The sequence below is a fragment of the Rhinoderma darwinii genome, chromosome 8 (assembly GCF_050947455.1).
Source record: "Rhinoderma darwinii isolate aRhiDar2 chromosome 8, aRhiDar2.hap1, whole genome shotgun sequence".
In the NCBI taxonomy this organism is placed as follows: Eukaryota; Metazoa; Chordata; class Amphibia; order Anura; family Rhinodermatidae; genus Rhinoderma; species Rhinoderma darwinii.
The window spans coordinates 103,797,032-103,820,258 of record NC_134694.1 but is presented as its reverse complement, the minus strand read 5'-3'; the positions used below and the strand labels follow the sequence as shown (position 1 = coordinate 103,820,258).

The 23,227-nt window shown below is 43.6% G+C and overlaps 1 protein-coding gene across 8 annotated transcripts in view; it reads left to right on the top strand.

Moving 5' to 3' along the window:
* Positions 1-23,227, top strand: part of SIPA1L3 (signal induced proliferation associated 1 like 3) — a 114,048-nt gene that overhangs the window by 62,409 nt on the left and 28,412 nt on the right. For all 8 annotated transcript variants that reach the window (XM_075836068.1, XM_075836075.1, XM_075836074.1 and 5 more), the window contains 7 exons: positions 9,142-10,751; positions 17,521-17,651; positions 19,687-19,875; positions 21,238-21,412; positions 21,587-21,690; positions 22,203-22,360; positions 22,448-23,024. In XM_075836068.1, coding sequence (XP_075692183.1) covers positions 9,320-10,751; positions 17,521-17,651; positions 19,687-19,875; positions 21,238-21,412; positions 21,587-21,690; positions 22,203-22,360; positions 22,448-23,024 — 2,766 coding nt within the window. In that variant the 5' untranslated portion in view covers positions 9,142-9,319. The remainder of the gene's footprint in view (positions 1-9,141; positions 10,752-17,520; positions 17,652-19,686; positions 19,876-21,237; positions 21,413-21,586; positions 21,691-22,202; positions 22,361-22,447; positions 23,025-23,227) is intronic.

The window sequence follows — 23,227 nt, the reverse complement described above, 5'->3', positions numbered from 1 at the left end:
ACGGTTACTATGGAAACCAACGTATGTGGGTGTTTTAGTATTAAAACACCATACAAGACTGTACCTGTATGCGAGGCCACCGTGTCTTACGTGATCACACCAGCGAGTTATGTCAACAAGTAGGATAAAAGTTCAACAAACTTAACTCCTTAACGCCGAAGGACGGATATATCCGTCCTCAGCAGCTGCTAGTTTGCGCAGGAGGACGGATATATCCGTCCTGTGATCGCGCGGGTACTGACAGCTTACCCATGCGATCAGCGGCAGGAGCCCGGCTGTTATACACAGCCTGGCTCCTGCTGCAACTGCCGGAATCGAAGCGCGCGCCGATTCCGGCAGTTTAACCCATTAAATGCCGCTGTCAATAGTGACAGCGGCATTTAATGTGTTGGACAGAGGGAGGGAGCTCCCTCTGTCACCCGATCTGCACCCCCGCAAACAAATCGCGGGTCGCCGTCGAGTTTCTATGACAGCCGGGGGTCTAACAAAGACCCCCAGGTCTGTCTTCAGCATCTGCCTGTTAGGCGATGCCGGAGACATGACCTAACAGGTTGCCTGTCAGTTTTACACTGACAGGCAATAATGCTTCGGTATACTAAGTATACCAAAGCATTATATATGCGATCAACAGATCGCATAGTGAAGTGTCCTGATGGGACTTAAAAAAAAAATGTAAAACAGTTAAATAAAGTTTGTGAAAAAATAAATAAAAATTACAGTCAAAGTCAAATAAAACTACTTTTTTGGCCCAAAAAGTGGTTTGATTTAGTAAAACTGTCAAAACAAATCACACATACACATATATGGTATGCCCGCGATCGTAACAACTTGACCAATAAAATGAACACATTAATTAAACTGCCGGATGAACGGCGTCCAAAGAAAACGCAAAAAACAACTGCAAAATTCTCTTTTCTCCCATTCCCCCCATAAAAAATAAAATAAAAATTCATCTATAAGTCCTATGTACCCCAAAATAGTACTAATGAAAACTACACATTGGCCCGCAAAAATCAAGCCCACGTACGGCCACATCGACGGAAAAATAAAAACGTCACGGCTCTTGGAATGCGGCGATGCAAAAACAAGTAATTTTTTTCTAAGAGGCTTTTTATTGTGCAAACGTAGGAAAACATATAAAACCTCTACATATGTGGTATCCCCGTAATCGTGCCGACCCATAGAATAAAGTTAACATGTTATTTACGCTGCATAGTAAACGGCGTAAATTTATAACGTGAAAATCAATGCTGGAATAGCTGCTTATTTTCAATTCTCTCCTAAAATAAAGTTAATAAAAGTTAATCAATATGTTATAAGCATCTAAAAATGGTACAATTACAAAATACAACTCGTCCCGCAAAAAACAAGCCCTTATACGGCTATATAGACGGAATAAAAAAAAAGTTACGACTCTTGGAATGCGACCGTGAAAGAACAAAAAATAATCCTTGGTCATTAACGTGCAAAATGGCCCGGTCATTAAGGGGTTAAAGGGAAATTTCCTCCAAAATAAAATAAAGAAAATCTTATTTTTTAATATAGCTGTTATTACTGCTCCTGTAAGGGATGTCGCCAAGTATGTCCAGATTGCTGAATGGTAATTCTGGGAGCACTGAATGACGACTCCTACAGCAACCATATTGGCGGTTACCCAGCGATATAATTCTTAACTCATTTGAGGATCACTCAAAAACGTATGTTTACATTGTGTGTGTTTTTAACTTGATAATGGGATTGGAGTCCAAAGGGCACGGTCACACCTGGTATATGTGGTTTAGTCACGGACCAACGTCCTACAAATGAGATGTACCTTATTAGGATGCCCTTTGGACGTTGGCTTTCCTCTGTGTCTAATTTACACTGTAGATCTTTAAAGGAGGATAAATAATATATAGGAAAATCCCACATTGAACCCAAGTTCCCTACTATGTGTGGAGATATGCATGGATAAATGAGATATATGGATATGAGAAGATGGGGGTCGGAAGAGAGGGACGGCTAGGGGTCGGAAGAGAGGGACGGCTAGGGGTCGGAAGAGAGGGACGGCTAGGGGTCGGAAGAGAGGGACGGCTAGGGGTCGGAAGAGAGGGACGGCTAGGGGTCGGAAGAGAGGGACGGCTAGGGGTCGGGAGAGGGACGGCTAGGGGTCGGAAGAGAGGGACGGCTAGGGGTCGGAAGAGAGGGACGGCTAGGGGTCGGAAGAGAGGGACGGCTAGGGGTCGGAAGAGAGGGACGGCTAGGGGTCGGAAGAGAGGGACGGATATATGCAGATACATGAGAGCTGTTCGTGCCGTACTTCCTCAGTGCCTCCGTCTTGTTTGTGTTTATACTTTACATGACTATCTTTATTATGAAGCATTGTTTACATGACATATTTCTGTTGCTATGTTATGGTGACATAACACATCGGTGACGTCCCTGTTTTTCCTCTTTCTCTATGATAACATTCGGCCTAGTTTCTGTGTTCTGCATGCCAGGAAGTAACTGTGAAAACCTTTGACCATAAGTTTGTTTACGTGCTCCTGGCAGCCATGGCGGCTCCTCTGCAGTCCACCTGCTCTCTTCTGCTTCTATGCCAATAGCAGATTGCTCGGTTTTTCACGTTTTCCATGTAAATACATTGTCATTACTCCATTAGATGAAAAGTGTGGGAAAAAGTACAGAAAATTGGGTCACCGTGATATTCCTTTATTGTCCGGGATACAAGAAGAGCAAAAATTCCGTTCTTAATTCAGCTTGAGCATTTTTGTGTTCCAGCTGCTGGTGGTTATTGCTACAATTAAACGTTCAACAGTTGGCAAAAATTTGATTTGTATAGATTTTTGCCTCAAATAGAATTTCCCATGAAAATCTATTCTGTCGGACCAATTCAAATTGTATGAAGAACCATACGTTAATGCATCCAGTCTTCGCCACCAATAACGGCAGCGTAGTTTGTAAAAAAAAAAATAAATTCTTCAAGTACGGCATCAACGGGAAAACAAAATCACTGTTTTTACTTACACTTTTTCCCTCTTTTAGTCTGCCCTATTAAAACAATACATAACCAGCATGGGTTAAAAACTTGCAGGATGACATAGTAAAAGTGTGACTGCGCCATAAGTTGTGAAGGTGATTATTAAATAATTTGCCGCAATAAAACTTCTGACCGAAAAACCTATTTTGTACGTATGAGGAGTAACCATCGGGAATTCAGTTCTGTCTACAGATGTCATGTTTCAAGGATTTTATTTTTAAGAGGTCGGACACTCAATTACAGGGTAGCTACCTATAGGTGGTGCTAGAGAGACAGTCTTTAGGAGAAGAGAGTCCTTCTTTAGAACTATATTGTGCATTTTTTTTTTTACCAAGAAGCATTGCCCTTAAGGGCACGTTCAGACTGCAGGGGAAATCCGCAGCAGAATTTTTTCTTCTTTCTTTGGTTTCTATAGCTTTTTAGCTAACTTATTGCAGACAACAATGGTGTGGAAAATAACTTGCGGTGCAGAATTTACATTCCGCAGCATGCTCAGTCTGTAGCAGATTATTGCTGCGGATTTCAGCCTTTGCAATGCAAAGACTGAAACTTGCGGCAAGTCCGCGGAAAAATCCGCCACGTCTGGATGAACCATCAAGTATGCAGCAGATTTGTTTTCGGAATTACAGCGAATTTGCGGCAAAATCTGCAACTGAAAATCTCCGCCACGTCTGAACGTGTCCTAAGACTCCCTACCAGCTGGATGTCCACAAGAATAATCATTCCCTTTTGAGAGACCTCTTCATTATAAGGGTATGGTCACACGCAGTGTTTTCAGCCGTTTTTCGGTCCATAAACGTCCCGAAAAACGGCTCAAATATCGGAAGCAGAACGCCTCCAAACACCTGCCCATTGATTTCAATGGGAAAAACGGCGTTCTGTTCCGACGGGGCGTTTTTCAAAACGGCCGCGTAAAAAGATACCTGCGAAATAGAAGTGCATGTCACTTCTTCCGCCATTTTTGGAGCCGTTTTTCATAAACTATAGAAAAACCGCTCCAAACACGGCCGTTAAAAATGCTGCGAAAAACGCGACTTTGACTAAAAAATGTCTGAAAATCAGGAGCTGTTTTGCCTTGAAATCAGCTCCGTATTTTGAGACTCTTTTTTTATTACTATTTTGTGTGTGCAAATACCCTAATAACTAATTTCCACGATTTTTAGTCGGGTACTGACCGCAGTCACATTGAGGGGAGATTTATCAATACTGGTGCAAAGGAAAAGTGGCGCAGTTGTACTTCATCACCAGGTTGCTTCTTTTATTTTCAAAAAGGCCCCTGAAAATAACTTGAATGTGGTCGGTCTTTATAAACTTTCCCCATTGTACTTTCGGCGAGGACTCCACAATGACTTTTGGTGGATGCGAGTGCTAGTAAAATCATGGTGTTACCGCAACTCGCACCCGACCTCAAGGTCTCCCAATGAGAGGAAAAGTTGCGGGCAAAATGCGATGATTGTAAAAATACAGACCATTTTGGAATAACATGCACACGTTGCGTATGTTACTGTGGAAAATACACCGCAAAACTGCAAGAAGTTTGCAGGGAAAAAACGCACCGTTTTTCAGTGCGGTTTTTACGTTTTGCAGCAGAAAAAAATAGCTGCGTTTTAATGCTGCGGGTTTTGCTGCATATTTCTTTAGAACTACAAGCAGAATCTCTATCTCCCCCCCTTTTTTTTTCTTGTGTTTATGCAATATATTTCCTTACTTTGTTGTAAAAACTCAATAAAACTTGTTGAAAAGAACTACAAGCAGAATCTCGAGATAAATTGACATTCTGCAGTTTCGAAAATATGCACCGCGGGTGAATTTACATATCGAAAAATACTGCAGCGTGGACACGAGATTACCTGGAATCTCATAGACTTTTCTGGTTCTGTATTACGCTGTGGTTTTGCCGCACGCGAATACGCGCGGCAAAACCACACGTAATACGCAGCGTGTGCATTCGGTCTTAGGATTCCTTTGAGGTAGTACACGAGTTTCAGTAATGCCACGATTTTACCACGTCTCACTGGCTACCTAATTATGTACCATCTGGTTTTGCCACTTATTTCTGCCACTAATTTTGATTACATATATGAAGTACTAGATCTTGTTTAATTTTTTTCAAACTTAAAAGTTTTCGGCAGCATCGCAACACAACAAGTGCTACATTTTGTAAGTGGCGTGATGCTTTGCCGCAGTTGTATCTGGTGTCACCTGCTGGTTTTCCCCCTTTGTGCTGTCCTTGTGCTCTCCTGCCAGTACACGCAGTCAGTCATGGGTAGATTACTGTGGCAGCGGGCTCTAGTGCAGCAAAATGTTGTCCAATAAAACAGTGATTTTTTTTTTTACTAATATGGTATCAAAGTATCCAAGAGGCAGATAATGCATCAGTATTCTTCTTGAAATTTAAAACCTTTCGTATCTATTATTGTTATTGACTTCAGAGCTTTCATGCTTGTGCGGATATCGATCTTTTAGGCTTTCAAACGCAGTGAAGGGTGTAAGTAATACGAACAGTCCAGCGCATAACTAGAACAGGTGCAGAAAAACCGTATAAGAGGGTAGAGAAGGTAGAAGGTGCAGGTTTGACTTTGTAACGAAAGTTTAACTTATTAATCTCAGCACTCACAGAGGTACGCAAAAGATCCAGATGCAAACAAATTTAAGTTTTATTGCAACAAAAGATGGTAAAGTTGAGGTGGAAAGCGACTTGGTAAAGACGTTTCGGCCGAACCTCGGCCTTTGTCACGGTCGCTGTAAGACGATATCACTGGTATGGGTTGTCCGCCGGATATTCACACAGGGAATATCCGGCGGACAACCCATACCAGTGATATCGTCTTACAGCGACCGTGACAAAGGCCGAGGTTCGGCCGAAACGTCTTTACCAAGTCGCTTTCCACCTCAACTTTACCATCTTTTGTTGCAATAAAACTTAAATTTGTTTGCATCTGGATCTTTTGCGTACCTCTGTGAGTGCTGGGGTTGTATATTTTCAATATTGTGGGATTCTCGTCCCTACCTTACTAGCACCACGCCAATTGATTGAGGAGTGCATCCCAATATCTATTTTTGTTTAACTTATTAATCTGTTTCTCGGAACTTTAAAGAAACTCTATGCTGGAAAATCCATCTCCGTATTCCTCTGACCTCTACATGGTTCAGGAAGTAGCTAACTTATAGCAGTTACATGGCTTTCATGTAGTCAGAGAGTCACCCAGGCTGCTTAGAAATACAACCTCTCTTCTCTCATCCTCATTTCTCCTCTCTTCTTGGCGGTTCCTTCTATTAGGCTTCGGGGCTCATGCATCTACAGACGTCACGTGCACGGAGTCATAAAACAGTAGCCGTGTGGACTTGTAGTGCATAATGTGAGGGATCTATAATATGGCATGCAATGCCGCTCACTGCAATTGTTTTCTGTCGCATGTTCCAATGGAATACAAATTCTGTGTGTAAAATCACACCCCCACATAGGTACGGTTTGGGCAGTTATATCCCAAGACTAAAAACGCGTAATAAACTAAATACAAGACTAACTAACGTACACCTATGCTATACCTAAATGGAGGACACCAAACAGTTCCCTAGAAAGTTCATGGTTGATGGCCCATCACAATGATGTGCGGACACTAACGGGAACCGAGCCTCAGGCCCAAAATAAGCATGGCGGTAACGGTGGACCCGCTAAATATACAACAAAACCTATAACTAGGAGTCTGACACACGAGAAATGGGTTAAAAAATATGAACGTTTATTGAATCAAATTAAAAATAAACACATATGTAAAATTTATAGAGATGTGAACCACAGGAAACAATGGACAGCCAGAACACATGTCTCACAGAGCAACGCTGTGCAAACAGACTGAGCACACCTGTGTTAAATAACAGTCATAATGGTGTACAAACAGCCAACCATGGGTCACTTAAGAGGTACTGGGAGACAAATGCAACAAAAGTATATAAATATTGGTAATTAATCTGCACAGTATGTCTAGGACAGTAATACATCACAGTTCCAAGGAGAACAAATACAGCGAGTGACCGAGAATGGAGATATATCTTAGTAAACTGTGCAAAATGTGCACATGTCTCTTACCCATGACAGGATGTAAGTGACTGGCGTCCACCCCGACGCGCGTTTCGGCCCGTAAGCCTTCGTCTGGGGGTAACGTACACCTATGGTCTAGTACATGGACGCTGTACAGCACTATACAAAGTCCCTATGTTTCCATATTGCGGAGCTCTAGGCATGCTATGTGCCGCCTCAGTATAAAATTAGAGGCGTACTGAAGAACTATTATAGGTCCATAGACTTCTATGAGTGCCATATTACGCATCCGTAATAGGGTCGTGTACATGGTCTTTAATACCCAACCCAGCAAGCCAATATCTCAGTGTTGGTAATTCTTCTGTCCATGTATTAATAACCTTATTTTGAGGCTGGTGTACCAGTCTTGAGTATAATCATGGCATTAGTGCATGTAACATGTCAAATATCATTGCTTCTGTGCTGGGCCAGGCTCTACGACCGTGTCGAAGAAGAAAGTTTGAGAGTTGGTGCCCTGCAGTGTCATCTCTCGTCTGTCAGAGCTTCACTTTTCTGTATATAATTTTTGCTTATCATCCTTGCTTAACAAGGGCACAGTGCCTGTTAATATCTCATCATAACGTTCTCCCCTCCCCCACCCTCTTCATTCCATAATGATCTTTTTAGGTTAATTAGACAGTGAGTGAATGGCCCTCAGCGTTCCCGATGCCAAACTCTGAACGGTCTTGGCAGTCGGATAAGCGGAAGCCCCTAATTTATTTCTGATTTCAAAGACACTGATGTCTGTGCAGGAATGTGGTGACCAGTGCCATGGTGGTAATAGCAAATATTAATAACACATCAAGTAATTCGATTGTTCCCCAACGTCTGAGGATTCTCGGTCTCATGCTTCAGCTTTAAGGGTTCCTACACTGCTGGCTCCTGTACTGGACCTGGGGGCCTTGAATACATTGCAGGATGCTCTGTCTCATACTGGACATGTACTGCGGAGTCGGAGCCATCTGATTTAGCTCCAAAGATGTGGCCGGTCAGGATGCACCTCACATTCTCCAACCGCTAAAAGAAATTAGTATGCAACTACACAAGTGCGGCCAAAGTTGCAGGACCATGTTAGGGGCCACTAGGGACTGCATACAGACAGTCCTCTGACCAGTGGAACAAGTCAAAGAAGAAAAGAGAATTTCTAGAAAAGCAAAATCCTAATGTATAGAGAAGAGTGTAACTCAAAAGTGGAGCTTCACTTTTTAAATAATCCAGTCCGTTTCTCCTTCATGAGTCATGACGGCTCAACCCAGTCCCATTTATTGTTTTAAAGAGTCCCATCCCAGTCAAAATTACGGTGCCATCCCAGTCTAATTTATGGTTTCAAACGGGTAGTCTGATCATCTAGCATTTCTCGGTCATGTAATAGTCTCTGGCTCCAGTCTTCACTTGAATGCTGAGCCATCACTCTTCATCATACCTGCTTAATCTGCAATAGTGACACTATAACTATATATATATATATATATATATATATATATATATATATATATATATATACACACATATATATCACTTTGTTTTTATTTTTTCTTCATGCAACCATTGGTGTAAATCCTATATACTTATAGGCTCTGTTCACATACGAGTTGGGATCCTACGTCTGGCGTTCTGTGGGCTGTTCCAGTATTTCTTTTAAGGACACAACTCGCGTAACCTGCAATTTTATTCCTGCCATCATAAGTAACGAACGCTTGACTGATGACCCCATTATTAGCGAGGGTCTAACTGTGACTAATGGACGCCATGAGGCTAGTGGGAACAGTGCCCTAATATTATGATATTCCAATATATATTTATGTTCTAGTATACCACTCCCATTTAATCCCTATATTTGTCTTTTGATTCTCATTATATTTTGTATCTGTTTTTCTTGGCTGTTTTTCAGTATTTATTTATTTATTTATTTTTTGTATTCTGGATGTGAATAATAAGCTCAGTAAAAAAATAATCCTAATGTTGACATGTCACTTGCTGGTAGCTATGTTATTTGTTTTCTCATAGGGTTATAATTGCGCTACATTTTTGTTTCTTGCAGATTCATCTGAAATGATCTGGCATCTCCACGGACATGCGTGTGATCGCTATTGTATCGAGACAGATTACTTTATGTAAATTTGCACAGACAAGGTCCTAATAATGGTACTGCACTTTGGCTTAACAAAGAACTTTGATACAATTTTGCTCTATACGGATATTTATATCTGTATTGGAGCATGACAAGCTACAGACCCTACCAAAATGATGGAGTGGAGGCCAGTGGGACATCCATGAGAGCGAATGATGTTGTTGTCCGTGGACTGGATTATTATCCACAAGGTGTGTGGGTTCAGAACAGCAATGGTATGCAACACTCAACAGATGCATCAAAGTTTAGTTCTATCACTCCAGCAATGCCGAAAATGGGAGTGCGTGCCAGGATTGCCGACTGGCCTCCAAAAAAGGACACTCAAAAAGAGTCAATGACCCCTAGCCCATCAAGGGAGATGGAAGGACCGAACGAGTTCTACCTGCAAAGGAGCTTTCCAAATGGACAACATTTTCAGACCAATGGGGGTTCTCCAGGATTTCGAGGCTTTCATAGACTTTCGAGAAAGAGGTCTAAAGACGTGGAGTTTTTAGATGGATGGCCGAGGTCTCCTGGTCGGACATTTATCACTCTTCGGAATAGAAGCAATAGTGAGACCACACTAAGTGAATGTGACGTTGATGTCTCTTTGGAGCCCAGGGGCTCAAAGCTAAGCAATGGGATGCCTCTCTTCAGAGAGTATGGGAGCACATCTTCTATTAACGTGCAAGGTGTTTCAGAACAGAGCTTATATGATATGCTGAAAGACTTAAGAAATGAAAAGCATGACAAAGGAAGTGAGTCGCCTATTAGGGGAAGTGGTCTTCTCCATGAGGATTCAAGCATTGCTTCGAATCTCCACTTGGCATCAAGCTCCAGGACAGATTTACGTAACGGACAATATCAGAAAGATGATGGTACGTTAAAGGATAAGCAACGAAAACGAGCCACTAAAGGAGAGTCCAATGACTCTTCAATCTTTCGCAAATTGAGAACCAATAAAAGTGAGAATGAAATGGGTAAGTCATTTGTGGAACAGGATGAAAGTCATAAGCCCTGGTTCTGCCCAAAATCTTTTGCCCATTATGATGTGCAGAGTATGCTCTTTGACCTTAATGAAGTTGCAGCCAACCGGAACTATGTTGCCCAAAGGCGTAACACTACAACTGGAGCCTCTGCTGCATCGGCTGTGTCCTTAGCAGTTTCGAAAGCCTTTACCCTTGGCACTATGGACCCAAGTTTTGCCAGCACTGAAGACCTGAACTTTAAAGAGAACCTGGACTTTGACATGGGAGACAATAACAGTAATGACCTTCTTCTCAGCTGTCCACATTTCCGAAATGAGACAGGTGGGATGTCTGAGCGTAATGTGAGCTTTTCCAAGGCTTCTGCTGGTTCTCCGAATGGAACTGAAGGGGGTATTTTGGAGCCCTCTCTTTCTATATACTGTACCAATGCCAGCATATCGGTTTTGGAAGTTTCCAAGGAAATGCAGAAGACACAAGGGAGATTAAAACACTACAGTATAGAACATGTGGACTCGGGAGCCCGGTATTTCCAAGACTACTTTCACGGGAAAGGTACGGTCATGGTTCTTTTCTCTAATATTGTTTAAAGGGGTTGTCAGTTTTTTTTTTTTATTTGCTTGTTTATAGAATCTATATTGAATTATACGGTACTAGCGTCATGTTTAGTCCGTACGGGCACCGTATTTTGTCCTGTTCAGTAAGCCCATGGATGCATTAGACAGGACTAATTAGTGGTCCCTACCATTCTACTATGAAGAGATTGGGGCCTACCTCATTGTTATAAGATCCCCCCCCGACACAGCTCCACTCTTGTCCATAGGCTATGTTTTGGTATTGCAGCTCAGCCCCATTCACATAAAAATAAACATAATTATCCATCAAGGCGTCAAAGGTGGTTTAGTATGTTTTTCTTATACTCTCCAGTCTTGATTTTGGATTGATTTATCTTTTAAAGGTCGACTCCACTTTGGACAATCCCTACTTGTTAGAAGGATCCTTTGACAATAGGTCACAAAGTGTCCCCCTGTCCTAGCAATGGAATTTGTGGGGAAACCTGGCAGTAAGTGTTCAATTTCTCTGCAGCACCACCGCAGGGCATATTAAGCATTACACAGTGGCCATTCATATCAATGGGTCTTCTATGTAATACAGGACAGGTCCAGAGCGAGAGACACCCTTTGTATCCGGTCTTCACTCTGGCTAAGAAATGGGGATCCTGAACATTGGCCCCCGCCCCACTATTAACTCTGAATTACCTAATAGGGTATATTATTTTTTATTTTTTTTCTAAACCGGACAACCTAGTCTGCCAATCAAAATTGTTATGAAATCTCATGATGATGCCGAGGACCTCTGACATGACTTCTTACATAGTGCAGCTATACGAACACCATTTCGAGAGCCTAGATAGTGGCCCCACGTAGCACCAACCCTTTGACAGGTGACTGATGTAGGAACAAAGTATTGATATGCCAGGTTAACGAGACGATGCCTGAAAATAATAACTTCCACCCAGAGGTCTTGGCGACTGTCTAATTGCGAAGTCTCTTTGTGTCTTGCGGCTAATGCTTTACTTACTACGGCAGAGCTATTTGGGACTCATTAGATTAATGAAAAATGAAGATGCGTAATGTGTAGCTGTATGGCCTAATTAAGATAATGTCATTTTATTATCAAACCTGCTTCCTATTAGCAAGAGAGACCTCAGGGATTGTTTCTGTTTATGTATATAGTATCTCATGGGGAAGAAGGATACCTGTCAGATATATAGCAGAACAGACCGTTACATAAAGGCAATGCTACAAACGGCCAAGCAGGCTCTTCTTACCTGGTTTTTACGCTACACTCTCCCTGCCTATCGGTTTTGTAACGTGACATCCTTTAAAAATTGCTTCTGGCTGCTTTATTTGACACCTAGAATCACATGATGGATTTCTGCATGCTATATGTGGATTGATTTATTGATTAGATCCATTACTAAGTTGGGGGAGGAATGAATCAGCCGTGTTGGATTTTTTTCCACTCCTTTTTTAATTACTCCTACACCTTAGGTTTATTCACTTGAATTGGCTGAACTGCAGTACCAAACACAACCTATGGAAAGGGTGGCACTGTCTCTGTGGATAAACACACACCTTTTTTTTCTAATTCTGAACAAGACCTTTAAGTGACACTAAACCCTACGTGCACATTTTGTCTGAGACTGTCACGTATGTTACTAGCGGAGAACAAGTGACCTCTTCCGAATGAACAGCATTTGGCTTTAGCCTATGTCTTTGAGCAGCATTCGTCTGTGACAAGTGACCGTAAACTGCTCTGGCCTTTTGATGGTTGCACCAATCTCTGGTTTAGTAACATGATTATTTAAAGAGGCTCTGTCACCAGATTTTGCAGCCCCTATCTGCTAATGCAGCAGATAGGCGCTGCAATGTAGATTACAGTAACGTTTTTATTTTTAAAAAACGAGCATTTTTGGCCAAGTTATGACCATTTTCGTATTTATGCAAATGAGGCTTGCAAAAGTACAACTGGGCGTGTAGAAAAGTAAAAGTACAACTGGGCGTGTATTATGTGCGTACATCGGGGCGTGTTTACTACTATTACTAGCTGGGCGTTGTGTATAGAAGTGTCATCCACTTCTCTTCACAACGCCCAGCTTCTGGCAGTGCAGCACTGTGACGTCACTCACAGGTCCTGCATCGTGTCGGCACCAGAGGCTACACTTGATTCTGCAGTAGCATCAGCATTTGCAGGTAAGTAGCTACATCGACTTACCTGCAAACGCCGATGCTGCTGCAGAATCATCTGTAGCCTCTGGTGCCGACACGATGCAGGACCTGTGAGTGACGACACAGATCTGCACTGCCAGAAGCTGGGCGTTCTGAAGAGAAGTGGATGACACTTCTATACACAACGCCCAGCTAGTAAAAGTAGTAAACACGCCCCGATGTACGCACATAATACACGCCCAGTTGTACTTTTACTTTTCAACACGCCCAGTTGTACTTTTGCAAGCCTCATTTGCATAAATACGAAAATGGTCATAACTTGGCCAAAAATGCTCGTTTTTAAAAAATAAAAACGTTACTGTAATCTACATTGCAGCGCCGATCTGCTGCAATAGCAGATAGGGGTTGCAAAATCTGGTGACAGAGCCTCTTTAAATGGTCTTCACGATTTAAAGGGGTTTTCCCGTCATAAGAAATTGATGGCCTATCATCAGGATAGGCCATCAACATGTGATCGGCGTTGGGTCCGATCCCCGGCACGCCTGGCGATCAGCTGTTTTGAAGGTGCCGCGACGCTTATACAAGGACTGCTTCCCCTTCATTCCTTATTTGCGCGTACTGTGAATCACACTTGTAGCGGTGGTTCGCATTATTACAGCCTTATCCCATTGAAGTTGATACTGTAAGGGGAAGCAGCGCCAAAGCCCCGTCAAATACCTGATTGGCAGAGGTGCCGGGAGTTGGACCCCCACCAGTCAGATGTTGAATGCCTATCCTGAGGATAGGCCATCAATTTCTTATGACTGGACAAACCCTTTAAGATAAATTGAGTAATTCTGAAAAAAAATGTACATGGACATTGGTGACCCCATTCTGGCAGGTGAGGCCCCAGTGGGAAACGATTGAGCTGCTCCGATTTACAAAGCTCTAGTAGTAAGTTGTAATGGGACTTGAGACCAATATAACAATATTCCAGGTTTAGCAATGTTTGGTTCGTTTCTATATACCCTCCAGGGACCCACTCACCACTACACGAGAATAACAGGGGCTATGAGCATTTTCTCTCCAGAGACCCCTTGAAGGCATTTTTGAGAACTTTTCTACAGGCAATTCTGTCAAGAAGATTGTTTCAAGTTTATGAATACAAAACTGCTTGTAGCGAGCTGTAGCACCTCTTGACATTTGCCTGTACCGTAGTTTTATAAAGAGTACCGTCAGTTTACAGGTACCCAGGTCTAGTCTATTAGGTAAAGCTATTCTCTAATGTATTGTCACTAGCCGATCCTGCAATCAAGCGCGATGCAAAGCTGCAACCGAAGCAACAAGAAAATAAAATTCTTGGTAGTTTCCCTGCGACTGGCCATCAGACTGCGGGCTGATTTATGACCAATGTCCCATAGATAGTTTTTACACAGCCTTAGGGGCAACATAGGTTGTGTGACCCTGTGGTTACCTTTCCTTGGATAGCTTGTAGTGATTCTGCTACTTAAAGAGCCTGTGACCTTTTCTTAAATACTTTTGTTCCTCATAAAATAACAATTCTAGAAAAAAAATAAATTCTGAGAACTCTGCATTTTGCCGTGCCTCTGTTATTCCTCCTAGAAATTTATTAATTGACAGCTGGGTGTTATCAGTTGGGGGCATGTAGTTACACAGTGTGGTACTGTCCATTCAGAACTGACCGTGCCAGGCTTTGTAAGGACACGCCTCTATGACAAGAGGAATGGTAACACCTGGTTGTCAATTTGTTCAGACATTTCTCAGAGGAATAACTGAGGAACGACACAATACAGACGTCTAAGAAATAATTGCTATCTCATGGGGAATAGAAGTGTTTTCTAAAACAAACGCGTCCGGACAGCCGACAGGTCTACTTTAATGAGGACCTGTGCGCTCCCATGACACATCTGGGTTAATAATTACTTCTATTTCCCATGGAATAGCTATTCTGGAGCGTATTTACTCTGTGTCGCTCCTTTGTTAGGCTCTGTTAAAGGAGTTGCCCCCCACCAGGCAACTGATGGACTATCCCCACTCCCCACGATAGGTCATCAGTATATGATCGGTATATGATCGGTGTGGGTCCGACACCTGGACCCCGCACAGACTATCTGTTCCGGCCGCCTGCGGGGATCGGATGTCATTGCACAGTATGCAATGTACGGTGCCGGAAGCAGATGGTTCCAACAACTGCATAGCGGCCGTTCTACAGAACCGCAGCTCTGCTCTATTCTATTCAGTTCTGCAGAACGGCCGCTATGCTGTGGTTGGAGTCATCTGCTTCCGACTCCACCTACTGCATACTGTTCAAAACATCCGGCGCCTGGAGGCAGCAGATCGGTCCGGGTATCTGACCCGCACCGATCATATACTGATGACCTATCCTGGTGATAGGTCATCAGTTGTCCGGTCGTTGACAACCCCTTTAACAACTGCATCATTGCATGATGGAAGCGACCGGCGTCCGTCAGGTCCCACCGACCTAAGGGCCTGTTCACATCAGCGTCACCCTTCCGTTCATGCGTTCCATTAGAACTTGCCGTTGGAGGAACCCATGAACGGTAAGGCAATCGGAATCCATAGCTTCCCTTTGCATTATCATTGTTTCCGAAAAAAAACCAGAAACCTTACGGAACAGGAATGATCTGAAACCATTTGCAATGGAAGCATTACCATTGAAACAATAGTAATGCAAAGGAATGCTATGGTTTCCGTTTGCCTTACCGTTCATGGGTTCCTCCGACGGAAAGGTCTAACGGAAGCCATGAACGAAAGGGTGACGCTGATGTGAACAGGCCCTAATAATGGGGCTATCCGGTTCTGTCGTAGTTTCCACACTTTTTGGCGAAGCTCCAGAATTGCTTTTTTATGGGGTAAGCAAATGTTAACTAAAACAGACATGTTAGGGTTGCTCTTAGTATATTGCAGGTTACAGTGCATTTTATCCCAGCTGCCTCCATACTGGAGCCATCGCTACCGTTTCCTAAATCTTTGCTTAATGAATTGTGGCTTTTTTTTTTTCTACAGAACAGTGAACGGTAAGTAGTTTCCTAGTTGGAGATTTTGTCTGAGGTAGGCCGCATGCACACGATGCGCATTACGTGCAGGTTTGCCGTGCAGGCTTTTCTGCGGCAAATCTGCAGCGTTACACAGTACCAAGAAATCTTATCTACGTGCTGCGGAATTTTTGGGCACGTAAAGGGACTTGCGGTGAGTATTTTAAAATCCGCAACATATCCATTTTATGCACCAAAATACATAGCATAAAATCCATTTCCGCATCATAAAAAACGCACCTAAAAACCCATAAAAAAATTGCACCATTAAGTGCAGATTTTACCTGAGTTGAGCTGCGGTTTTGATGTGGACCAAATTACGCAACGTGGACATGTGGCCGTATTGTGGCAATTCCAGTGATTTTTTTAATTTATTTTTATGCTATTTGATCAGTTTTTTTAAGGCCTCATTCACACGGCAGGGTTTCCCGGCCGGGTGCCGGCCGTTCATAAATCGGCCGGCACCCGGCTGCATTAGGAATAATAGAACCCTAATGGGGCTATTCACACGACCGATTTTTTGACGGCCGGAAAAACCGGCCGTCAAAAAATAGGACATGCTCTATCTTCACCCGGGTACCCGGCTCCCATAGAAGTCTATGGGGCCGGGCAATACACGGCCATCACCGGGATGTGTCCCGAGTGATGGCCGGGTTTTCCGGAGCCTGCGCTCTCTCTCCTCCTCCTCACAGCGCAGAGTGCATGTGAGGAGGAGGAGTTGATGCCATTCTGACGAATGGCATCGCTGTACACTGTGTGGCAGGGCCGGGTGTACAGCAGGTGGAAGGGAGCGCTGCGCTGGCTCCCTTCCCCTGCTTGAAAAGCACCCTGGCCCGGCGACACCTTCGATGGCGCCGCTAGCAGCTGCAGCTGCTGCTACTACTGTAGCGACGCCACTATAGTAGAGCAGGGAGGTATCTCCCCGCTCTGCTATGTGCTAGCCGCACTTTAGCTCCTTGAAGGAGCGGAATCCCCGTGTTTTCGGGGATTCCGCTCCTGGACAGAGCGCTTGATGTCTCTGTCCATATCTGGGCAGTGACATCAGGGGAAACTCCTGAAGCGGAACCCCCGAACACATGGGGATTCCCCTTCAGGAGTTGCCGCTGATGTCACTGTCCGGATCTGCCCGGCCCGGCACGGATGCAAAACTTAATGCAAACCGGCCGGGCAAAATGGCAGATTTTACCGGCCGATACTCGGGCTCGGGAACGACCCGGTCGTGTGAATCCCGCCTTAAGATAAAAATGTATTTTTTTTAGCTTAGTTAACGTTATGAATACTCATCGTTTGCACTGGAACAATATTCTCTTTCTGTATATTTGTACAGGAAAAGAATTGTCATTTATTCCTAATGTAATATCAATAATCTAGTATTTGTATTAATAATGTAGCAGAGTGGTCTTGCCTCCTGAAAAGCTGACGGTTTCTGCTCAGTAGTGGATATTCTCCCCCATTGTGGGGCCGGGTGATAACTCATTTACACATTGACTATTCGTTACCTGGTGCTGGGCTCATCTCTGTGACTTTCTCTTCTAGAGCACTGTAACTACTTTGGAATAGATGAGAAGTTGGGACCCGCTGCTGTGAGTCTGAAAAGGGACAAACTGGAAGAAAGCAAGGATCATGGTCCACAGTACCAGTACAGGATCATCCTCCGGACCAGCGAGGTAAGATGGCAGTGGGCGTAAAGCGTTTCGATCATACTAATTTTTACAGAAATTACTTCTACATTCAAAATGAATTTTTTAATTTCTATAAAGTATCTGGGTATATTCACACGGGGTGATAATGGTGCAGCATTAATGAGGCATTCTTCCCAATATGGCAGTATAGTTCAGTAGTGTGGCGCCACTTCCATACAGCCTCTGTGGGTACAACATTGCCATTTCCATAAGGCTTAAATCTGTCGCTGCCATTCTGCCCCATTCTGAATTTTTACTTTTTACCATGCAGACACGGCATTGGATTTGACACTCCGAACCCCTTATACTTAATTAATAAAATGTATTTCCTTGTAGAGGTCATTTCTCTAGGTGTTCATTATGATACTCTATAAGGAGAGGCCAGTGCTGCGGGTGAGAACGGCAGAGAAGACTTGACCATTGGATGCGATCAAAGTGATCGCCGGCTGGTTGGGCAGTTCAGGTCACAGCGGTGTCTGTTGTACAATGTTCTGTTGCTGTAAAGCAACTAATTAACAAGGGGGCTATTTAACCCTTTTGCTGCCGCAGCAACTTTCGCATTTTTGCTATACACAAACCCAAATTATAAAATAAAAAAAAAAGACGCCCAAATACCGACATGTTTTCTGAAGTAGGCACCCGGCACATTCTCAAAATGCCATCCAGCACTTTACACTCATGGGCACCTTTATGGCGTTTTGCATCAAAGTGTAATATAGTGTAAAAAAGGCATAAAAAGCGATGTTTGTGGCTAAAAGTCTGACCCAAGCGGAGCCTGAGATGCAAAACATCTACTAATAATACAAGTTCAGGATGTGCAGAGTTTATAAACATAAGTGCATGAGTCTATGTTTACATGCCCACATCTTCACATAACCACCAGAACTGAAGAAATCAAAAAGCCGGTGAACACCAGAGCCGCAGAGTCGACAAATGTCCTGATTCAGTGCAGGGGTGGAGTATATATCTGCTAATCTACTCACCCTTGTAGGAGGGAACCCCCCAAATGTGATCAAGGGGATGAATAATATAAAGAAAAGTTCCCGTATATAACATTTTGTAGCTACTAGGGAGAAAAGATGGAAGATGTAATGGGGACTGCAGGCTCGTCCGTGTTTCTCGGCTGCCAGGTTGAGCTCATCCTTGCAGTTTTTATTCTGGCTCCCCTGGTCTCCCCCCACCTTTATGTTGCCAGTCTCGGTGGCACAATTTTAACACGATGTTTATTGCAAAATGTAAACCCTTCATGTGCTAAAACATTCTACCCTAAATTAATATCAGTGTGACACCTCTTACTGCATAGGCAGCCATACACGTGATGCCATTTTAATGCATTTCCCACTTTCCCAGTGTTTCTTGATTCCCCTCCCCCCCTAACTATTGTGCTAAATGTATAACGCTAATTTGAGTTAATGTGCCCATACACCTTGGATGTACGTCGGCCAAATCCACCGATTTTAGCAAGACCAGCCGACCATCTAATGTGCGTAGGGGTGTCCCGACTGTTCCCCCAAGAAAGAAGGATTGGGTGTCTTGGATTTCAATATGCCCGATCCTTTGTTGTCACTGGAGGTAAGCCGCCGCCACAGGTGTCTGGCAGCAGCTTATTCGCCTCTTCCCATTGAGAACACATCCATGCTCAGCCGAGCGTGCGTGTGTATGAAGAGGTGGTTGGGAGGGATAGCGGTCGGCTGTCCTGTTATTTGGCTGACCACGATCTTAGATGAATGGACAACTTTAAGGTGGTCAAGCGGGAAATGTTATGTTATCGCAGGTGGCGAATGGTGGTAGTTGTCAGCGGAGTCATTATTTATCTGACACCTCTCTAATGTCCATGGCCAGTAATACTCTAAATCTACGCATTTATATTCACCTGTGTTCAGAAAATGACTGCTGACTATCATGATGGTATTCTAACCGGCCAGGAATAATGTGACCATGTTTGTTATAATTCCTTTTAATCTTGGCACGTTGATCGCTGGTCACTGTTCTATTTATTCTCTTCTATTTCTCATAACAGCTGGTAACCCTGAGAGGTATGATCCACGAGGATGCGGTGCCATCCACTGCAAAGCACGGTACGGTGCGAGGGCTGCCCCTCAAAGACGTCCTAGAGGCTGTGATCCCCGAGCTTAATATTCACTGTCTACGACTTGCTGTGAATTCTTCCAAAGTTACGGAGCAGCTTCTCAAGCTGGATGAACAAGGGGTGAGTATTATTATTATTTTTTATCGGTTATTTCTTATATTACCATATGACGTGAGAGAACTAGAAAGCAGAAGGGATTGACTTCTTGATTGGTTATATTGGAGGGGATGTGTATGTGTTATTTCATTGTTGAGGAAAGCTTCTTGGGGGAGTGCAGTGAAGAGAATGATGAGACTGATTGTTCATTGCTTAGTAATATGACTGAAGTTCGGCAGTGTGACCTTTTTAGGAGAATTTAATGATTTAATAAAATTAGGCCACATAGATACAGATTGGAAAAAAATATAACGGTATCAAAGGGATTTATTGAAAAACGACTTCTGGATGTTCGGTCAGTACAGATAGGATAACGTTGGTGTTAACTCATTTTGGAACAGTGCTTGAAAATATAAGGAGTATGGGTAATAAACAACCCTTTATTTCAGTGGTCATTACTCCTCACAAACTACCCCTTAAATATAGGAGACGCTGCAGCGGTCAACTAATCGATACGGGTGGCGCTCCCAAGATCCCCCGGCAAAGAGGGGATTTTGCCAAGGGGAGTCTGCAACTAGCCAGATATCTTCCCTGCAGTGGCCACTACAGGAGAAATGTGATATTACATGGAGTTCATTCAGTTAAAGGGGTTTTCCCATTACGGACATTAATGGCATATCCACAGGACATACCATAAATGTCTGATAGATGCGGGCCCCACCTCTGGGACCCGCACCTATCTCTAGAATGGGGTCCACTGACCCCTGTCCTACCTTCTTTTGCTCTCACTACTCTCTCTGGCTAGGTAGTCGGGAGTAAGGAAACAGCTCTCTCCACAGCTCCCATAGGAGTGAATGGGAGCTACGGAACTGCCTTTGCCTAACTCTTATTCACTTCTATAGGAGTTACAGAAGCAACGTAGGTTAGCGAGCGCTGCATTTTTCATACGCCCAACCACCTCTTAAGTCAGTGGCCGCAGAGCAGTGAGAGAGAGAGACAATAGGATGGGGGTCAGGAGGCCTGTTCTACAGAGAGGTGATATCTGTGGATGTGTCATAAATGTCCAAGGTGGGAAAACACCTTTAATACATGGAAGGATGGGAGAGCTGCGGCTAGTTAGTGGTTCTCCAGTGCGACTCCTATATTAACATCCATATGTCCTAATTGAAAAGAAAGGAAAGCTGCTGCAAGGTATGGACAACACTACTAATTTATCATCACCAATAAGAGAGAAGGATGTCTTATCTACATTGAAACATGTAGACTTTGATGTGTGATCCGTATAGAAATGTTTCGGAGAAGGGGCAATGTTGAGTAAGACAGTCGTGTATTGGGGGACTACAGTATTTAAAGCAGCCGTGACTCTAAAATACATTATTTTTCCAGCTCTGCAGAAAACACAAGGTGGGGATCCTGTACTGCAAAGCCGGTCAGAGCTCAGAGGAGGAGATGTACAACAACGAGAGCGCGGGACCGGCCTTTGAGGAATTCTTGTCCTTACTAGGGGAGAAGGTCTGCCTTCGAGGATTCAGCAAGTATGCGGCTCAGCTGGACACCAAGAGTGAGTAGTGGCTGAGCAGCCGCACGTACGCAGATGTGATATGTATGTGATGGCCACTTCTACTCCAGCTGTAATGCCATTTCTGTTTAGTATATGTATGACTATAGTAGCGTTGTTGTATATTTGATATTCTCCCCTGATGTGTGAAGTGACCGGTCTCTTGCGTTCTCTTAGCGGACTCCACTGGGACACACTCTCTGTATACCAACTATCAGGACTACGAGATGATGTTTCATGTATCCACAATGCTGCCGTACACCCCAAACAACCGGCAACAGGTAATTACTACACGTACTGGGGGAAATTGAGAAAGTAGCCTTTATAAAGAATCAAATATTCCAAATATTTTCTGTGTGGGGAGATATTGCTTCTTATCGTGAAATAATACTTAATACTGCGACGTAAAATAACAATTGTGTGAGGGGTAATCCTAAGGCAACGTTAAACCTCCCAAGTTGTACGGAGCTTCTATATAGCACCCATATATTTCTATAACTCTTTACTGTACAATGGTATGCTCTGACTTTATACAGACACATACAAAGGTGGTGGCGTGCTCCTTCGGGTACCGTATTACGGACTTTGAAGCAGTACTTCTAGAGAAGAATAATGTGGCGCCGGTGTACAGAACCGCAGGGAGTCTGTGTACCTCTATACAGCCTCCTGCGTATGGCTGTGCGTATGAGATCTAACCTGACTAGCCTGAATAATCCATGGTTTACTAGTCATGAACACGACTGGACAACAATAATTTATTGTCTACGTTATTTCTGCTCTTTATTCTTTTCAGCTTCTTCGGAAAAGACACATTGGTAACGATATAGTGACCGTCATCTTCCAGGAGCCGGGAGCTTTGCCTTTTACCCCCCAGAACATTCGCTCACACTTCCAGCATGTCTTTATCATTGTCCGGGCTCATGAGCCGTGCACGGAGAGTGTCTGCTACAGGTGGGCTCACATTTATTTTATTTTTTTTCCTCTTTCCTATTCTATTGTCCCCCCTCATACTAATGCTGGTTGACCTATTCCTCACAGAGTGGCAGTGACCAGATCCAAAGACGTCCCTCCCTTTGGTCCTCCGATTCCTAATTGTGTCACATTCCATAAATCCGATGTGTTTCGTGACTTTCTCCTGGCTAAAGTGATCAACGCTGAGAATGCGGCTCACAAGTCAGACAAGTTCCACACTATGGCTACTCGTACAAGACAGGAATACTTAAAGGACCTGGCAGAGAACTATGTGACCAATACTCCTATTGACACCACGGGTAAATTTAACCTGATCTCGCTGACGTCGAAGAAGAAAGAAAGGACAAAGGCGCGGGTCGGTGCCGAGCTGCAGAGTTCTGGTGCCTTGTGTTGGCGAGTGATGGCTCAAGACTTTTCTCAGGCAGCTGAGACCGAGTGTGCATTGGGCATCTCAAATGAGTTCATGGTCCTGATTGAGACTGCCACAAAAGAAGTGGTCTTTAACTGTTACTGTGCTGATGTCATTGGGTGGACCCCAGAGCCATTGTCCCTGAAGATCTTTTATGGCCGAGGTGATCATATATTAATACGGGCAATTGACGGGAATGCAGAAGATGTCCGGGAGATTGTGCAGAGACTTAAGGTCAGTAAGTCTTCAATAAAGCAACAGTGTTGGTTAAATGCTGGGTTTGCTTTATTTGACTGATTGCTGAGTTAATCATTTAAATGCTGTTTGAGCAGACAGCAAATCAAACTCTATCAGTAGGGTTTGAGAGCTGGAACGTCAATCAATAAAGAAATCCATAACCCGAATATGAAAGAGGTTTCTTTTATACTGGTGTTGAA